The sequence below is a fragment of the Uloborus diversus genome, chromosome 1, assembly GCF_026930045.1.
Source record: "Uloborus diversus isolate 005 chromosome 1, Udiv.v.3.1, whole genome shotgun sequence".
Classification (NCBI taxonomy): Eukaryota; Metazoa; Arthropoda; class Arachnida; order Araneae; family Uloboridae; genus Uloborus; species Uloborus diversus.
In genome coordinates, this window is record NC_072731.1 from 49,904,971 (window position 1) to 49,920,153 (window position 15,183).

Sequence of the window (15,183 nt, forward strand, 5' to 3'; positions counted from 1 at the left end):
CTAATTTAATTAGTGCATTTTTACTTGCAGAGTGTAACTGGAGTCCTTTTCAGAAAATAATACTTGTATTTGAAATTATGGCTTTATTTCCTCCTTGGTGATATTATACAGTGGTATCCTTGGCAAACTATTTACATATGAAATATGATATCGTTAAAGTAAGTTCTCTCGAAGCATTAGATAGATTTGTAAAACAGGCAAAACCATTATTTGTAATTTGCATTATGACAAATGAAGAATCATTTATGCAATTGAAGTTACAGTTATTTAAACTTAAGGTTTGCTGATAAAGCTTACAGTAATAAAATGCCTATTCGAGAGCATAACGGCTAGCAGCCGACTTGGCTGACTATGAAACGGAAATACGGCGCCTTAACAGAGAGAGAGAGAACAACTGAGCTACAGAAGCAACATATATAGTCAGCCAGAGTCGTTTGCATATGAAAGGCGCATTTCCCGATGTTAGAACGGCGGCCAATCAAATGGATAAGAAACTTCGTCATTTCATGACGTAAGGCACGCACGTGTCTAAGATCGGGAAATACGTTACATACATTGAAATTAGCATTCGTGACTTTGCAAGATAAAAGAAAATGGGGATTTAATTAATGCCAAATATATCAAAATAAACGTGAATTATTGATAATATTATTTGAAATTCCCAACAATATTAATATATACATCCTTAAGGGAGAGGGGAAAGGGGGCTGACGCCAAATTACCGCCCCGGGTGATATCCATGCTAAGGATGCTGTTGATTATATACATTGATACCACTGATACTTTGTGGCACCCCTGGCTTCTTCCTGCCGCACCCCAAGGTGCCAAGGAATCTAATTTGGAGCCCCCTGCTATAAAGAACCCCTAACTTGGAACCTCAAATGTATATAAGACATTTTAACATAGCAGGCACATATATTCAATAATGGTCCTTAAAGAGGTTAAAATACCTTATTATCTGATATGCTTGTATTCACTGATTTCTCAATGGTCCAGAAAGAAGATTCAGGGCCGTAAACAAGGGAGGGGGTGAGGGTCTTAGGGTTCACCCCCCCCCCCGAAAACAGTTTGACATTTAAATGTTCGTTTATAGGGTAACGACCCCAGTAATTGGCACTTTAAGAGTTTGTTTTTAAACTTACCTCTGTTTTCATTACTTAGGAAAAATATGCACTTGCAAATATTTTTGTATTAAAGAATGCACATCTGTGCATCTATTTAGTTCACTAAAATCAAAAATATTTGAATTGATATTTTTATAAAAATATGTACATAAAAAGATACCAAAATCACCAGTAATTGGCACCTGATACCCCAGTGTATGACACCTTGTGATCCAGTAATTGGCACATGTTAATAAAACTGGAAAATCACTATATTTTTCACTTTTAGATTACATACCAATTTCATCATCATAAGGAACATAATTAATGTTAAATCACATATCTTGACGTTGAAAAAGTATGTTAGAGAAATGAAAAAAAATTTGGAGTGTTGCATGGTAAAAAAATATCAAGATTATTGCTGTTTCATTAGTCGGTGTGCAGTTTTGATTTTACAAATTATAGCTATTTTTGCAGAAAAAGGAGCATTGAGCCGATGATTCTAAGGGACCATAAAAAAATGATCCGATTCTCTACAGTTGCAATATCTGACTGATGGCCAAACATATTTCTTTTCTAATGTTTCACTTAAAAATTTAACAGTATATTCTGTAGGACTCGAATCAATAGTAGAACCCATATTACATAGTTGCTGCAAAAGTATCAGAAATCAAACTAGTGACATATTGCACAACACATTAGTGTTTATAGGCACAGGCACATGTGCCAATTACTGGAGAAAACTGAAGCACCACTAAATGGCATCCATCATGTTTTCAAAAATCCCAAAAGGGACAAAAATATATATCTACCCACCCAAAGTAACACCTTTCAACTAAACAAAACTTTTGACAACGAAAATTTAAATATATTTTAAGTCAGATTTTAATGGATTGATGCGCATGCTTCCCTTAAGCCATACAAGAAGCTTTTGCAACAAAAATGGCTGATTTGACACAAGCCGCAATTGTTCCTCTTTCCTATGCACTGTTACCATTCAGTAACATGGATTGAAGTTATAATCTTTAAAGTAAACCTACATTCAGTTGATATATAGCCTTCTACATTTAAAAAATTGGATACAAATCTTATTTTAAGACATTTTTGTTGGAAGTGCCAATCACTGGTGACCTGCCAATTACTGGGGTGTTACACTATTTAAAAATTTCCAAAAAATATTGTTCCAAAACTCAAATGTCTTTTATATGTATACTAATTGCATAAAACGCTTTTATTGAGTCAAGGCTGGTTTTCAATAATGCACTACCTTCCTCAAAGCTCCGCATGAAAGTTTTAAAACCCTCCCCGAAATTATTTTCTGGTTATGGCCTTGAGAGGATTAAATCGCATTTGCAAGCTTCTGAAAGCAGTATTGGTTGAGAAAGATAAAATGTCTTTTAAGATTTTAAGCATGTGTCTAAATGCTGCTCATAAGAATAATGCTAGTTTAAAAGTTATTAATGATTGCGATAAATGCTCACCATGCTTTCACTAAATACTAATTGAAAAAAAAAAAAAATGCAGAATAAACTGCTATGCTGTTTTGGGGGCTTTTCACAATTGCAAGAGATGTGACATGGTTAATCCACCAACCACTGTTTAAAGATTAAAATGTTTGGTTGAGAATTATAAGTTTTACTGATAGTACGCTTTGAAAGTGGCAGAAGGAATTTTGATTTGTAAAACTGATGCTGCAGGTCTGATAAAGGAAATTCTACTACTGAGCTTACAATTCAACGGCAAGGCAACTATGTATCGAGTTAGCTGCTTTTAAAAAGCTATTTTGTCAGGGTTTTTTTGCAATCAGATTGATCTTTAACAGATTTATTTATTATGCCTATTACACATAACATTAATGAAAACATGATAGATTCTTACCAGACCAGGGGAACATTGTTTCCAACAGTGTCCTAATTTTTCAAAGGCATTTTTAAGCTCTAAAAATACTGTTTCTGGTTTTGATTTTATACAAAATCTTGTCAGCCTTGTTCCAATTGGTAAAGAAGCCTGAAACCAAAAAAAGAAAAATCAATCATAATGATCACTAGTGTATGTAAAGTAGCTTGTACCTGTAGTTTCAACCACACATTTGTTTGATATTGCACATCTCAAAAGAAAAAAAAAGAGAAAAAAAGAGAAATTTGTTTACACTTAGGTGCATTAGAAATTATTAAAATTTATTTAAACTACTAGAGAGCTTCACAATGCTTCATAAAAGTTATTCTTACAGGGCTCATAGCGGGTGGAAAAATTAATAGGAGTTTAAAAGGAAAAATATAGGAGGTTGATAGAAAAATATATGGGAGTTTTGAAGGGAAAATAAAGGAGTTTGGTATAAAAACATATAGGAATTTCGAAAAAGTATAGCATCTAATACGTTTAGAGCACTGTACAAAAAAAAAAAAAAAAAAAAAAAAAGAAAGAGCGCCAGTATCAATACAATTCTATAGAGCATGAAGTCATAGAAATGTAAATAGTCACAGATGTGCAAGCAAATGAATTTTTGTACTCACAGTTGCTTATATGAATCATGTTTAAGACAATTTTGATTCAATTAAGTAAAATTGTGTGTGCGTGTTTTTCTTTCTTTTTTTTTTAATGAGGAATCCACATACAATTTCAGAGAATTTTATTAAACTCTGGTCAAATGATATATTATTTAGAAATATACTGAGCACTCAAAATATCCTTATATATTATTTCTGTAGCCTGTTTTTGGTTTCTACGCCAGATTTTCCTCAATTCTTGATCGATTTCTTTGATTTACACCTTATGTTAAAGCTTATGGTGCTGGCTACTGACGAAAAATAGACCCACGGTCTAAAAATTGTTTTTTTCAGCCGAAAAACCTGTTTTAAAGAACCAGAATGAGATTTTCGGTTAAACTTATAACTTTAATTTGCGCTACGACCGACAGAGCTGAATAGCTTGATCGGCAGAGCGTTCTCTTCGTAACCAGGAGAATGCGCGTTCGGGCCCACGTCCGGACAATCTGCAACAAAAAATTAGAGCAATATCGCGCATTGCATGAGCGCTTAATTAAGTGAATAACGACTATGAAGGAAGAGAATAAATGAGAAGGAAGCGCTCCTTACTGATATGAAAACTTGAAGTGACTTTGTGCTAAATTACTTCGGAATTGTACGTTTTTTTTTTTTTTTTCTTTTTAAGCTTTGGCTCTGGTAAGAAAATTAAAGCATAATGTAAGCGAAAATATAAGTAACAGGTTTAAGATTTTAGACTACAATAGAATTGTTTTTTGTTCAGAAAAAAAAAATAATAAATCGTATATTAAAATATATATTCTTCTAATGAGTTTTTGACTCTTTGTACAAATAAAAAAATTACTACCTCAATTTGAAGGGTAAAATATATATTTTTTCTTCTTTTTGCAAAAAAAAACAAATAGCTTATCAAATTTTTACTACATTCGAAAAGCTACGCTTAAAAAAGAGCATAGTTCAATTTATTTTGTATTTTAACCGTTCTGTTAAATGATGAACACGTGCTGCCATCTAAGTCATAACGGTTCAAGCAGCCTGCGGTAACAAATTGTAAAAATTTTTAAGAATAAAAAAATGTTTCTTCAATATCTTATCTTATATATTATTCCCTTCTCATTTTAAAACTTATCAGGCTGGCTAATGAAGAAAAATAGACTTACGGTCGAAAATTCAAGTTTTCAAAAACGCCCCATAAGAACTACAGGCAGCTTCAAAACCTTGATGCTGCCTGTAGTTCTTATGCATTTTTTAAAAGCAAAGTTCTAATGCAGTTTTCCATTTTTTACGTCGCTTTCAGCAAAAAAAAAAAAAATACCCGTGTGTGTGTTCATATTTTAATGAAGCTTAAAAGCAATGGACTTAGTTGTTCGGTTAAATTGATAAGTTTTTTTCGGTAGAGCGTTCGGCTATAAACTATTCGAACTTCGGGCAAGTTTGGGCTGTCCGAAACAATATCAAATTTATATCAGTATTACGCATTACATGTACTCATAACATACAAACGTAATAAAATAAATGCAGTGGGATTGCTACTTGGTGTTTCGACTCCTTTATGCAAGCTACAGTTATCATTCGGATAAGTTGACTGTTAATCGAAGAGTGTTCTTCCTTTTTTTAAGCTTTGACTACATCCAGACCACTTAGCATAATGTAAGCATAAAAAAGTATTAGATTTACCAAAAGGAAATCCTTTTTGTGCAGAAAAACATTTTCATTGTATGCTGAAATGTAGATGTTTCTAATAGCAGTGTTCGACCTTTTGTACAAATGAAAAAATACTACGCCAAATTAAAACTACGAGTTTCACCCAGTAAACGTTTTTTTTATTCGCGCAAATACAATAGAAAGCATTAAAATTATTATCAACTTCATTAGCAAGAAATCAATTTTCTACTCCTCTGCTTCCTGCTGAAAAAAAAAATACATTTTGTCTACGTTCGAAAAATTACACTTAAAAAACGGACTCAGTTCAACTGGTTTTGGTTTTGAATTTTAAGTGTTCGATTAAAAGAGAAACATGTGCGGGCATTTAAGCCGTAACTGTTAAAGCAACCTTCTATGTGAAATAGTTTAATATTCAAAGATAAAAACACTTATTTTCAATCTAATTTATTACTTCTCTAGAATGTTCGTTTCAATCGTTACGTGAGATCTTTGTCATTCTTTAATCAAATTCCATGCTTTTCGAATAATTTTAAATCGTATCATGCTGGTTAATGACAAAACATAGAAGCATGATCTTATTATTATTATTATTTCTTTTGGCAAAAAGCTTTTTTGCTGTTTTTTACTACGCATTCCTTCAATGAATAGCTTTCGAAAAGGAAGGCGCAATTGCTAGGTTTGTTGGGGTGTCGGGCTGTTACTCAGAATGGCGCCAATTCGAATCCGTGCCAATAAATATCTCTTTAATATTTCTTTTTTTTCCCGTCAGATGCTCACATGGGCAGGACTCTGCTTGCCACAACCTGTTTTTTTACATGCACAATTATTGCTTTTTCACGAGTCACTACTCAGCCACACTTTTAATGATATTTATGTTTGAATTAAAAATATGTACGACCAAAAGGTGAGCGATGATCAAATTATCACAACGTTGTAGTTAACGAGGTTTTGTTACTGATGTCTTTAAATTACATGCCTTCTCTTCTGCGCTTACATTTTTTTCGGTTCTTTTTCATAATGTTCTTCCTTTAAAAATTCTTAAAGAGCGAAATACCTTATGAAACGATTCGAAGAACAGTGCGGAGTTCCGCACGGGTCGACTAGTCCATTCTTTGATTATTAAAAAAAAATTATCATAAAACAGTATGAAAAAGCAATTACAAAATTCAGATTTTAACTTACGTGCTTCGAAAAATGCATCTCTCATTGATTGCTAAAACTAGATAACAATTTGGACATTCCTTTTTCAATTTCATAAATCTACCCATAGTCCTCGGTATTGGTACCTCATTGCTTTAATGCTGACATTACCAATGAAAAGTCAACTCCATGTCTCTCTCATCTCACTGGTTCTGTTGGACATATCATGAGAAAATCGTTACAAAAAGTGTGCAACACTTTGCCTCCCCTTCATTTCACTATTTACAGGGAAAAAAAACTAATTTCACAGGGTGGCGACAGGAATTGTGAAAAAAAGTTCCCTGACTTTTCCCTGATTTCCCTGATTAAGTTCACAAAATTTCCCTGATTTACGTTACCAATAATAATGGTTTTCTTTCTTTGCTCTACTTTAAATCCATTGTATTTGTATAAAATGCAGTATTTTAAACTTTTTAAGTTGTGTAAATGTTGTTGAACTAAAGATATCTTTTAAAAAGATGCTACTTTTTTAATAAAATGGTTTAAAAAAAACATATCCAGTCATTTTTTTTGGAAAAAACCCTACAAAACAGCATATTAAGTTTTTCTATAATGGAAAGATTAGAGAAAATTAAAAAAAAAAAAAAAAACTTTACTTCCAGAAACCACTTAGCATAAGAATTTTAAGAAACTATTAAAATTACTCTTAAAAACATTTCCGTATTTATGATAGAACTAAAAAGTAATTGAAATTATTTTGAACTAAGTTTTCAAACAGTATAATAATTGTTGCAAGAATAACAAGTAATAGTGAAAGAATAGAAATAATGTAGTTATTCATATATAACTAATTGACATATTTATGCAAAACAGATGAAACCATTTGACATCCATTCATAGGGAGCTTTTCTCTAATCAAGAACATAGGTTTCAATGAATGAATACACCATTTTAACAATAAAAAAAATAAAGATATTTACTTAAGTACACAAGTTAACTCTATTTCAAATGATTTTAGGATGTAACGGAAAAAAATCTTAGATTGCTTTTGTAACAAACAACTTTGAAATGCAGGGGAAAAAAAAGAAAAAAAGCAAATTAGTTAATTTCAAAATATATAAAAGAAGAATACAACTCGGTTATAAAATTAAAGAATCACTTAAGTCTGAAGAAAAGAAAACCTTCATAATCTGTGGTGACAACAAATAGTATAACGGCAAAAAAACGGCAAGTTTTTTTTAACTGAAAGTTCAATTTTAGCAATTAAATTAAAAACACGAAGAAGTAATAACTTTTAAGCATTTATAGTATTAATTCAAAAACCAAAGATTTCTTCTTGAAATCGTGATTACAGTACGCTAATTACTTCGAGAGAATGGAGTAAAGGTAAAGGAGCTCAGGCATTAATGAAGGCTTCCTCTTTGCCTGTATGGTTGTTTATTTTACGTAGCATTGAAAGCGTAAAAGGAAATTTCAAGCTAGGTAAAATAAACAGCCTAGCAGACACAGAAGCAATCTTAGGAAGTTCATCTTGTGGTTAATAAGTAAGATTCAATACTTTGACGTTGAGGAAAAACGATGCACAAATATGCGGCAGTGTATAATCGCTCCTCATTAATTTTACTTTTTTTTTTGAACAGATAATTTGCGGAAAATGCGTAGGGAATTAAAGTACTTAATTTTGTAAAGCAAAAAAAAAAATTTTTTTTTTCCTTCATAAAATTAATTTTCCCTGATTTTTTGTAATTTTTTCAAAATTCCCTGATATTTCCCTGACTTTTCCCTGATCTCCCTGATTTCCCTGATCTGTCGCCACCCTGTTTCACTAAACAAAGGCAAAGAAAAAAAAAAAGACTGCTCTAATGCATCATGTTTTTTGGAGAGAGAGAAATGGTGTCAATCTCATGCGCTTTATTCATTTACTAGTGGTACCCGCACAGCTTTGCCCGTAATAGAAAAATTAAAAGTTCTTTCGGTTCGCCTGTATATTTACAAATAATGTATGGTGAATTTTCTCGCCAATTGGCTTGTAACCATGTTATAGTTCCACGTTATGATAATTTCGTATCTCGCCAATTGGCTTACGCCCATGTTACGGTTCCACGTTAAGATGATTTCGTAGTTTACTTGTCCATCTTATGATATTTTTTTTCTTAAAATTGGAATAGAAAAAGAACCACATCAAATTTTCGAAAAATCGCTTCGAGGTGCACACTCCCATGCTACAAACTAACGTTGTGCCAAATTTCATGAAAATCGGCCAAACGGTCTATGCACTACGCGCATCCAGACATCTTCCGGACAGAGAGACTTTCAGCTTTATTATTAGTAAAGAAGGGACATCAAAGGTCATAATTAAGAGACATGTTTGATTCAAATATTCTGCAATTTTTTAACATTAAAACTGAATTTCGTTTTGTTTTTGAGGAATTAATTCATAAGTGGCTGATTTAATTACCAGGTGCTCCATAGCTTACAGTTAATGTGTGTATATATACATGTACACATTATTGTATAAAGGGTGAATTTGACCTAATCTGTCAACGAAAGGGGGTGTTAGAAGAGCCCAAGTGGAGCATAGAACCATCCATTAGTGTAAACGTAACCAGTAGATAAAAAAATGAGCCCAAAAAAAAAAAAAAAAAATCTGAGATGACCGATTTTTGAAACGTTTTGAGTACTCAAAGTTAAATTGTTACCAAATTCTGAAAATGCATTTTCAAAAACAAGCCTCTGAGCTATAACCGGTCATTTATATTACATGTAAGATTATATGTGACAAAATTAAAAGCTTTCAAAATCTTTACAGAAGTACACTTAAAGTTAATATGTTATACTATCAAAATTACAAAGTAAACTCATTAATTGAAAACAAGTTAAAAGTTGCAAGTAAAACCATCTATATTTTGTAAATTTCATAAAAATAATTAAACAGAAGTTTAGTACATATGCCAACATTAAAGATGTAAGAGTGCAGAGTGCAAGGGAGAAAGAAGAAAAAAATGGATCAAAGGTTTTTGGATTTTTGGGTAGCATTTAACATCTAATGAAAAAAATATAGGAGTTAGTGGGAAAATATAGGAAATATAGGAGAATATCTGACAAATTGTGAAAATATAGGAGGACTATAAGCCCTGTTCTTCTCATCAAAATAAATTTAAATTTTATACAATGAAAAATACTTGAAAGAGAATAGCAATTACCAGAGGAGCATTCACAATTGCTTTCCAATATAGAAATAGCGCAGCATATATTCTACAACTGGATAATTAAAAATGTAACAGGAAAAATAATAAAGAGATGTTAAAATTAAAAAATAGGTGACGATTTTCTTTTGAACGATTTACTGGAGTATGGGCGTAATTTGTTTGCAATAATAAGGGTCCTTTTTTAGCTTTTACAATTTCATTTTTCATGCAGTTATTATTTTTAGCAATTGTTTAAATGTATGTGAATGTTATTGCTTTTTTCAAGCTATTGTAGACACAAATATAGTTTTTAATTATCCACGGAATTTGCGGCTACCCTGCTATTCCTATTCGGAGGTTAATAGAGAGTTTATTGTACAAGACTAAAAAGGTTATATTTACCTTAGATACCATTTGAGAAGCTGAGAATTGTGAAGCTAGTATCATGTTATCTGGATCAACAGGCTGGGAAAAACTGACACCCGTAGTAAGGGTGCTAATATTTCCCGGCAAATCATTCTCATCATCTGAATCTCGAAGACTTTGAACTGGTTGAGAATAACTCATTTTGGTACCCGATTCTTCCCTATAGAAAAAGAAAATAATTGTAACAGATGAGAATAAGCAAAAATATTTGAAACACAGTAAAAATTGAAAACCAGAAACTTTTGCATTGCATCAAGTATTTTGCAAAAGTTTTTGTAAAACATGGAGAACTATTTTATTGTTATTTAAACGAGCATTCCCACAAAAATTAAATAGCAAACTGAAGAAAAGTGGAATAATTAAGATACTGTCATAAACAGGATATCTGCTACAAGAAGTTTCAAATCCATGCTTTGCCGTGATTTCCCATGACTTCTGCTTGTAACTTTCCGTGACTTACAGGATGGAATTTTTTCAGGGGGGAAAACCATTATTTAACAAAAACTGTCTCATTTAATGTTTTGCTTCAGTAAAATTCCAACTATTTGTTCTACGACTTGCACATGCTTTTCAACAAATTCTAATTGACTACTAGCTGAAGTACTATTATAACTGCAAAACAATAAATGCAATATGGACTAGTGATAGAGCACATGAAACAAATAGCTAAGATTCTTAACTTCAATATTTGCTTCTAAAAGCATGCTTTTTTTAATCTTAAATGCTTGACAACTTTTCCGGTATAGTACAACTTTTACAAAACTTTTTCAAACAGTCAAACATTCGTACATAACTTTTTTTCTCAGAAAAATCTATATGATAAACAATAGCACAATAAGATAAATAAATACCTTTGTGCTGAATAGTAAAGTAAGAAAAAGCAATCTTTCTTCACTTAAAAAAAATATTCAATAAAAATTCCACCATTTTCATTTTAAATTAGCACCTTAATTAACTTTTTAGACTTCTAACTTTTAATTAACTTTTTAACTTTTCAGAAATCTTCGGAAATTTAAGATAAATACTGATGATGCTAAATAATAATTTTTACTAGTGATATTGGCTTGAATCGACTTGGATTCAAGTGATTATAATTTTGGCATGTGCATAGCAAAATGATGATACAAGTTTTTTATTACACGAAATAAAATATAAGGCGTGTAAACAATAATGGTAAACACAAAAATTCTCCTTGCTTCAGCAGAAAGATGAAAAACAGTACATGATTTCTTAATTATAACAATGAAAAATTTCAGTTAATCTTAATATCTTAAAATTTAGGAAAGAAGCAGGCAAATAAATAAATAAATAAAATAAAAAAAAATATATAAAAAACTTCGAGAAGGAATAAAGGTAGCAGGACGAATTGAAGGGGTGGGTTTTTAGGGTCCCCCCCCCCCCCGATTGAGTACCCACATCCCTTCTGTTGAGTTAGACATCAAATATTTAACAGTGGTGTTTTTTCATAATTTAATGGATACGTTATCTTTTACATTTGCTCATGTTAATGCCCTAAAAGCATCCCCCTCCCCCACATTTAAATAACCTATTGTAACAAAAATCAAAGTTTTCACGAGAAATGTGTTTGGTAAAACCATCCTCAAAACAAAAATCTGGTTATAGCTCTGATAGACAGAATAGTAAAAGCTATTTGTACTAAGCTGTATACCACCTATTTCTTCTCCCCCCCCCCTTTTTTTTAAAAAATAAATTATCATTTTTTGCCAGGTTTATTCTCAAGGGTTTGTTGGAAAAAAGCAGTTTTTTTGTATAGCATTTAAAAATAAGTTTAGAATGTTCAGAAAGTTTTGTTTAGAAAAAAAAGATGTTTGTTTAGTGTCTGTATGAAAAGCAATTTCAGTGAGGAAAACTACAGTGAGGAAAGGTTTGGTACTTTGCTGATTGTAAATTATAATTTTACCTGATGTTTCAAGAAATTTAAAAAATACCCAGACAATTCCCTGATTTTTTTCCCCAAAATTAAAAATTTCCCCCGATTTCCCAGGTTGTGTTTCTATCTTGCTGAATATTCTAGCAATACAACTATCTGAATAACATAACAGGGGCCATGAAATTTTGTTTTAAATAGAAAAAGTCAAGATTTTACACTGGCCATCTTAACCATAGAACCTAAGCCAATTGAGCTTTTGTGGTGTGAACTGAAATGTCAATGTGGTCAAAAAAATTTGTTCAATGGGATATACATTTTTCAATTTGTGCAAACTAAAAGAAACAAGCTTTCTATGACCTGATTCCCAAACAAATGGGAAGAATTTGCATCTTGCAGGTTAAATGGTGTAAACAAATCTGAAGTATGTGCCATGAGAAATTTATTTTAAAAATACATATTATTCGTTTTGAAATTTTTTTTTTTTTTTGCCGCAAATCTATTTTTTAAATGAATTTCTTGACATACCTACTTTTCCTAATTGTTTACTACGTAATTATTGTTAAAATTTTGTTTTCTCTCCATTTCTATGTCTGTTCAGGAGATTTAACTCCACTGTTTGTTTGTTTTTCTTTTTTCGTTAATCGTTTTTCAAATAAATAAATAAAATAATTATATATATATATATATATATATGAATAAAAAGGAAAATTTATTAGTCTAACATTTTTTTTTCATTGAAAGACTTATTTTCATAAGAATACATGTTGTTTTTTTCCCCCTTTTGATTGGTAGCAATTGCATGCTTGTTATTGAAAAAACTATAAGTAAAATATGCAAAACTGATAATACATTTTCCTGAAATATAATAAGTTACAGTTTAGCCAATTCTAATTGTAAATCAATTTATCTGTCCTTAAAAGTCTCTGACACATAACATTTTGATAAATAAATAAATTCTAAACATTGATGGTAACATTTTACACGAAGAAAAAAAAATTGATTTCAATAAAACATAAAAGAAATTATAAAAATGAACAAAAAGGAACATTTACCTAAATACTGAATTTGGTTCAAGGTCAGAGCATAAACGTTTAAAAAACATGGTGTCTCCAGACCATTTAACAGTGCCTAGATGGGGGAAAAATAAATAACTAAATAAAATTAACTTTCGCAATACGTATTTATTAATTTGAAAAGAATCAAATTATACCTTTATGAGTTAGGAATTTTTTACACCATAAATGCTCTTTAATTTCTTTAATTGCATATCTCTTGGAAGGCGAATAACATAAAATTTTTCTCAGAAGAGCTGTGAAAGATTAAATTTGAAACATTCATTAACATAATAATAAAACAAAGGATTTTATTGATACAAAATTTATGACCAGCAACAGGTTCTGAGCTATGTTGGTACTGATCAATTTATTGATCCTCAAGGAAAATCTGCTACTCCAAACTAAAATAACGTGCCTATTACCAAACTTGTCAAGAACGGCCTCATTTCATATAAGTACAAGTTCAGAAACCTGGACACGGGTTTTATTGATTGTTCAGAGCTGTACAAGGCTGTATAAGAGCTGTAAAAGCATTGAAAGGTAGTTGATATATAGTTTCATATGCAAGTTTTTTGTATATAAAACTATATTTCAAACTTAATTTTCACAAGTTTAATTTTTAAAAGTTCATTTTTCAAAGATAACAAATATATACTTTAATACTTTTTCAGCCATTTATTTGGAATTTAACTTCAATACAAGAAGAGCACATCATTTTTTCAACCTGAAAAATTTTGCTAACTATGTTTCGATTTTTCCAGTAACTAAAAAAAATATAAATAAATAAAATTTCTGGTATGTTGCACATCAGTATGTCTATAAAGAATGTTTAAGTTCGATGATTCAGTACTTATAATCTTAAAATCTTGCTAACTGTAAGGAAAATCGTATAATCACTCTCATTAAGCTTACATAGCAAATTATTTTAAATTAACAAAAAAAAAAAAAAAATACTAAGTTTAAAATGTCAGCTAGATTGAAGTGGAAGCACTGGTCTGAACATTCAATTGAGAAGAAGTTTAACAAGGCCTATATAAGGACTTTGAAAGTAAATAAGGCATTTTAAAACTTTCAACAGCATGAGAGCTCTGTTAATAGATTCCTTAATTTAGGGACAAAAATTTCAACAACCTAATATTTTATACTATTTGAAAAATCTGGATCCCCCCCCCTCCATAAGTGGGAAGTTTGTTGAAAGAGTCTGAGTCAGAATTGGGACAATAATTACTTTTAGCACATATTCAAAGCTCACCAGTAAAAGAGTTGCAACTACTTTTCATCATGGTTTTTGAAGAAGAAAAATAGATTCTAAACCAGAATGATGAGGCCAGAAACCACTAAAGTTCAGGAATGTAAAAAAACCTCGACTAAAATTACAGAAAATTGGAAAATCCAGATTTTCTTAGGAGTAAAATCCCCTATGTCCATGTGTATAAATAGTATCTCTAAAGTAATTAACTTTACCAAGCATACAGAACGAAAAATTTTAGTTAAACATTTTTCAAGAGTAAATGTTCTTTACAAATATGTACTAAAGAGTACTTACATAAAGCTAAATTGTCAATTTTAGTCCATGGAGTAATAGAAAAATCTGATGCTCTCCATAACAAAAATTCTCTGCAATCAGCCGTAGCTTCATTCCAAGGCAATTCTAAAATGAATGGGGAAGAAAAGGGGAGAAATTTAGTATATCCCATGCAACAGCTAACAGCTGGTTTACATTAGCAGCAGAAGCACTTTTTTTGTGCGTCCACTGAAGCATTTATGAAAACACTAATTTACTAAGCACATCTGCTAATCTTTTGAAAATCTCAATGTGTAAAATAATTTTAATGTTTCACTACTAAATACAAAAAAAGTATAAAATTCCATTAACTGCATGCAAAATACTCGTATTTTTAATTTCCAAATATCTTTTCTTTAAACTAAAAATTTTATTTTAACTTTTACTTATTATCATCACTATTTTTCCCAATTACCCAAAAAGTATTATCTATTTCCATTGTCCAGCTCAAACAAGATCTCTTTGGGCAATATACAAAATATTTTCAGCACAAACCACAAAGTTATGACAACAAACCACTTATATAGTTTTGGTGATTTTGGTTTCTATAATTATAGAAACCAAGATCATTAAAACTAAGATAGGTTGAAAACTAGGGAAGCACCGATAAGCAAATTAGCTGATTACTGATTAATCGGCTAAAGATA

At 30.9% G+C, this 15,183-nt stretch overlaps 1 protein-coding gene across 1 annotated transcript in view; it reads right to left on the minus strand.

The window, feature by feature from the left end:
- Positions 1–15,183, minus strand: part of LOC129234567 (serine/threonine-protein kinase Chk1-like) — a 73,183-nt gene that overhangs the window by 4,859 nt on the left and 53,141 nt on the right. Inside the window, exons 7-11 of the mRNA XM_054868588.1 lie at positions 14,519–14,623; positions 13,128–13,226; positions 12,970–13,045; positions 10,003–10,186; positions 2,982–3,110 (exon numbers count right to left, since the gene is read on the minus strand). Of these exons, the coding sequence (XP_054724563.1) occupies positions 2,982–3,110; positions 10,003–10,186; positions 12,970–13,045; positions 13,128–13,226; positions 14,519–14,623 (593 nt within the window). The remainder of the gene's footprint in view (positions 1–2,981; positions 3,111–10,002; positions 10,187–12,969; positions 13,046–13,127; positions 13,227–14,518; positions 14,624–15,183) is intronic.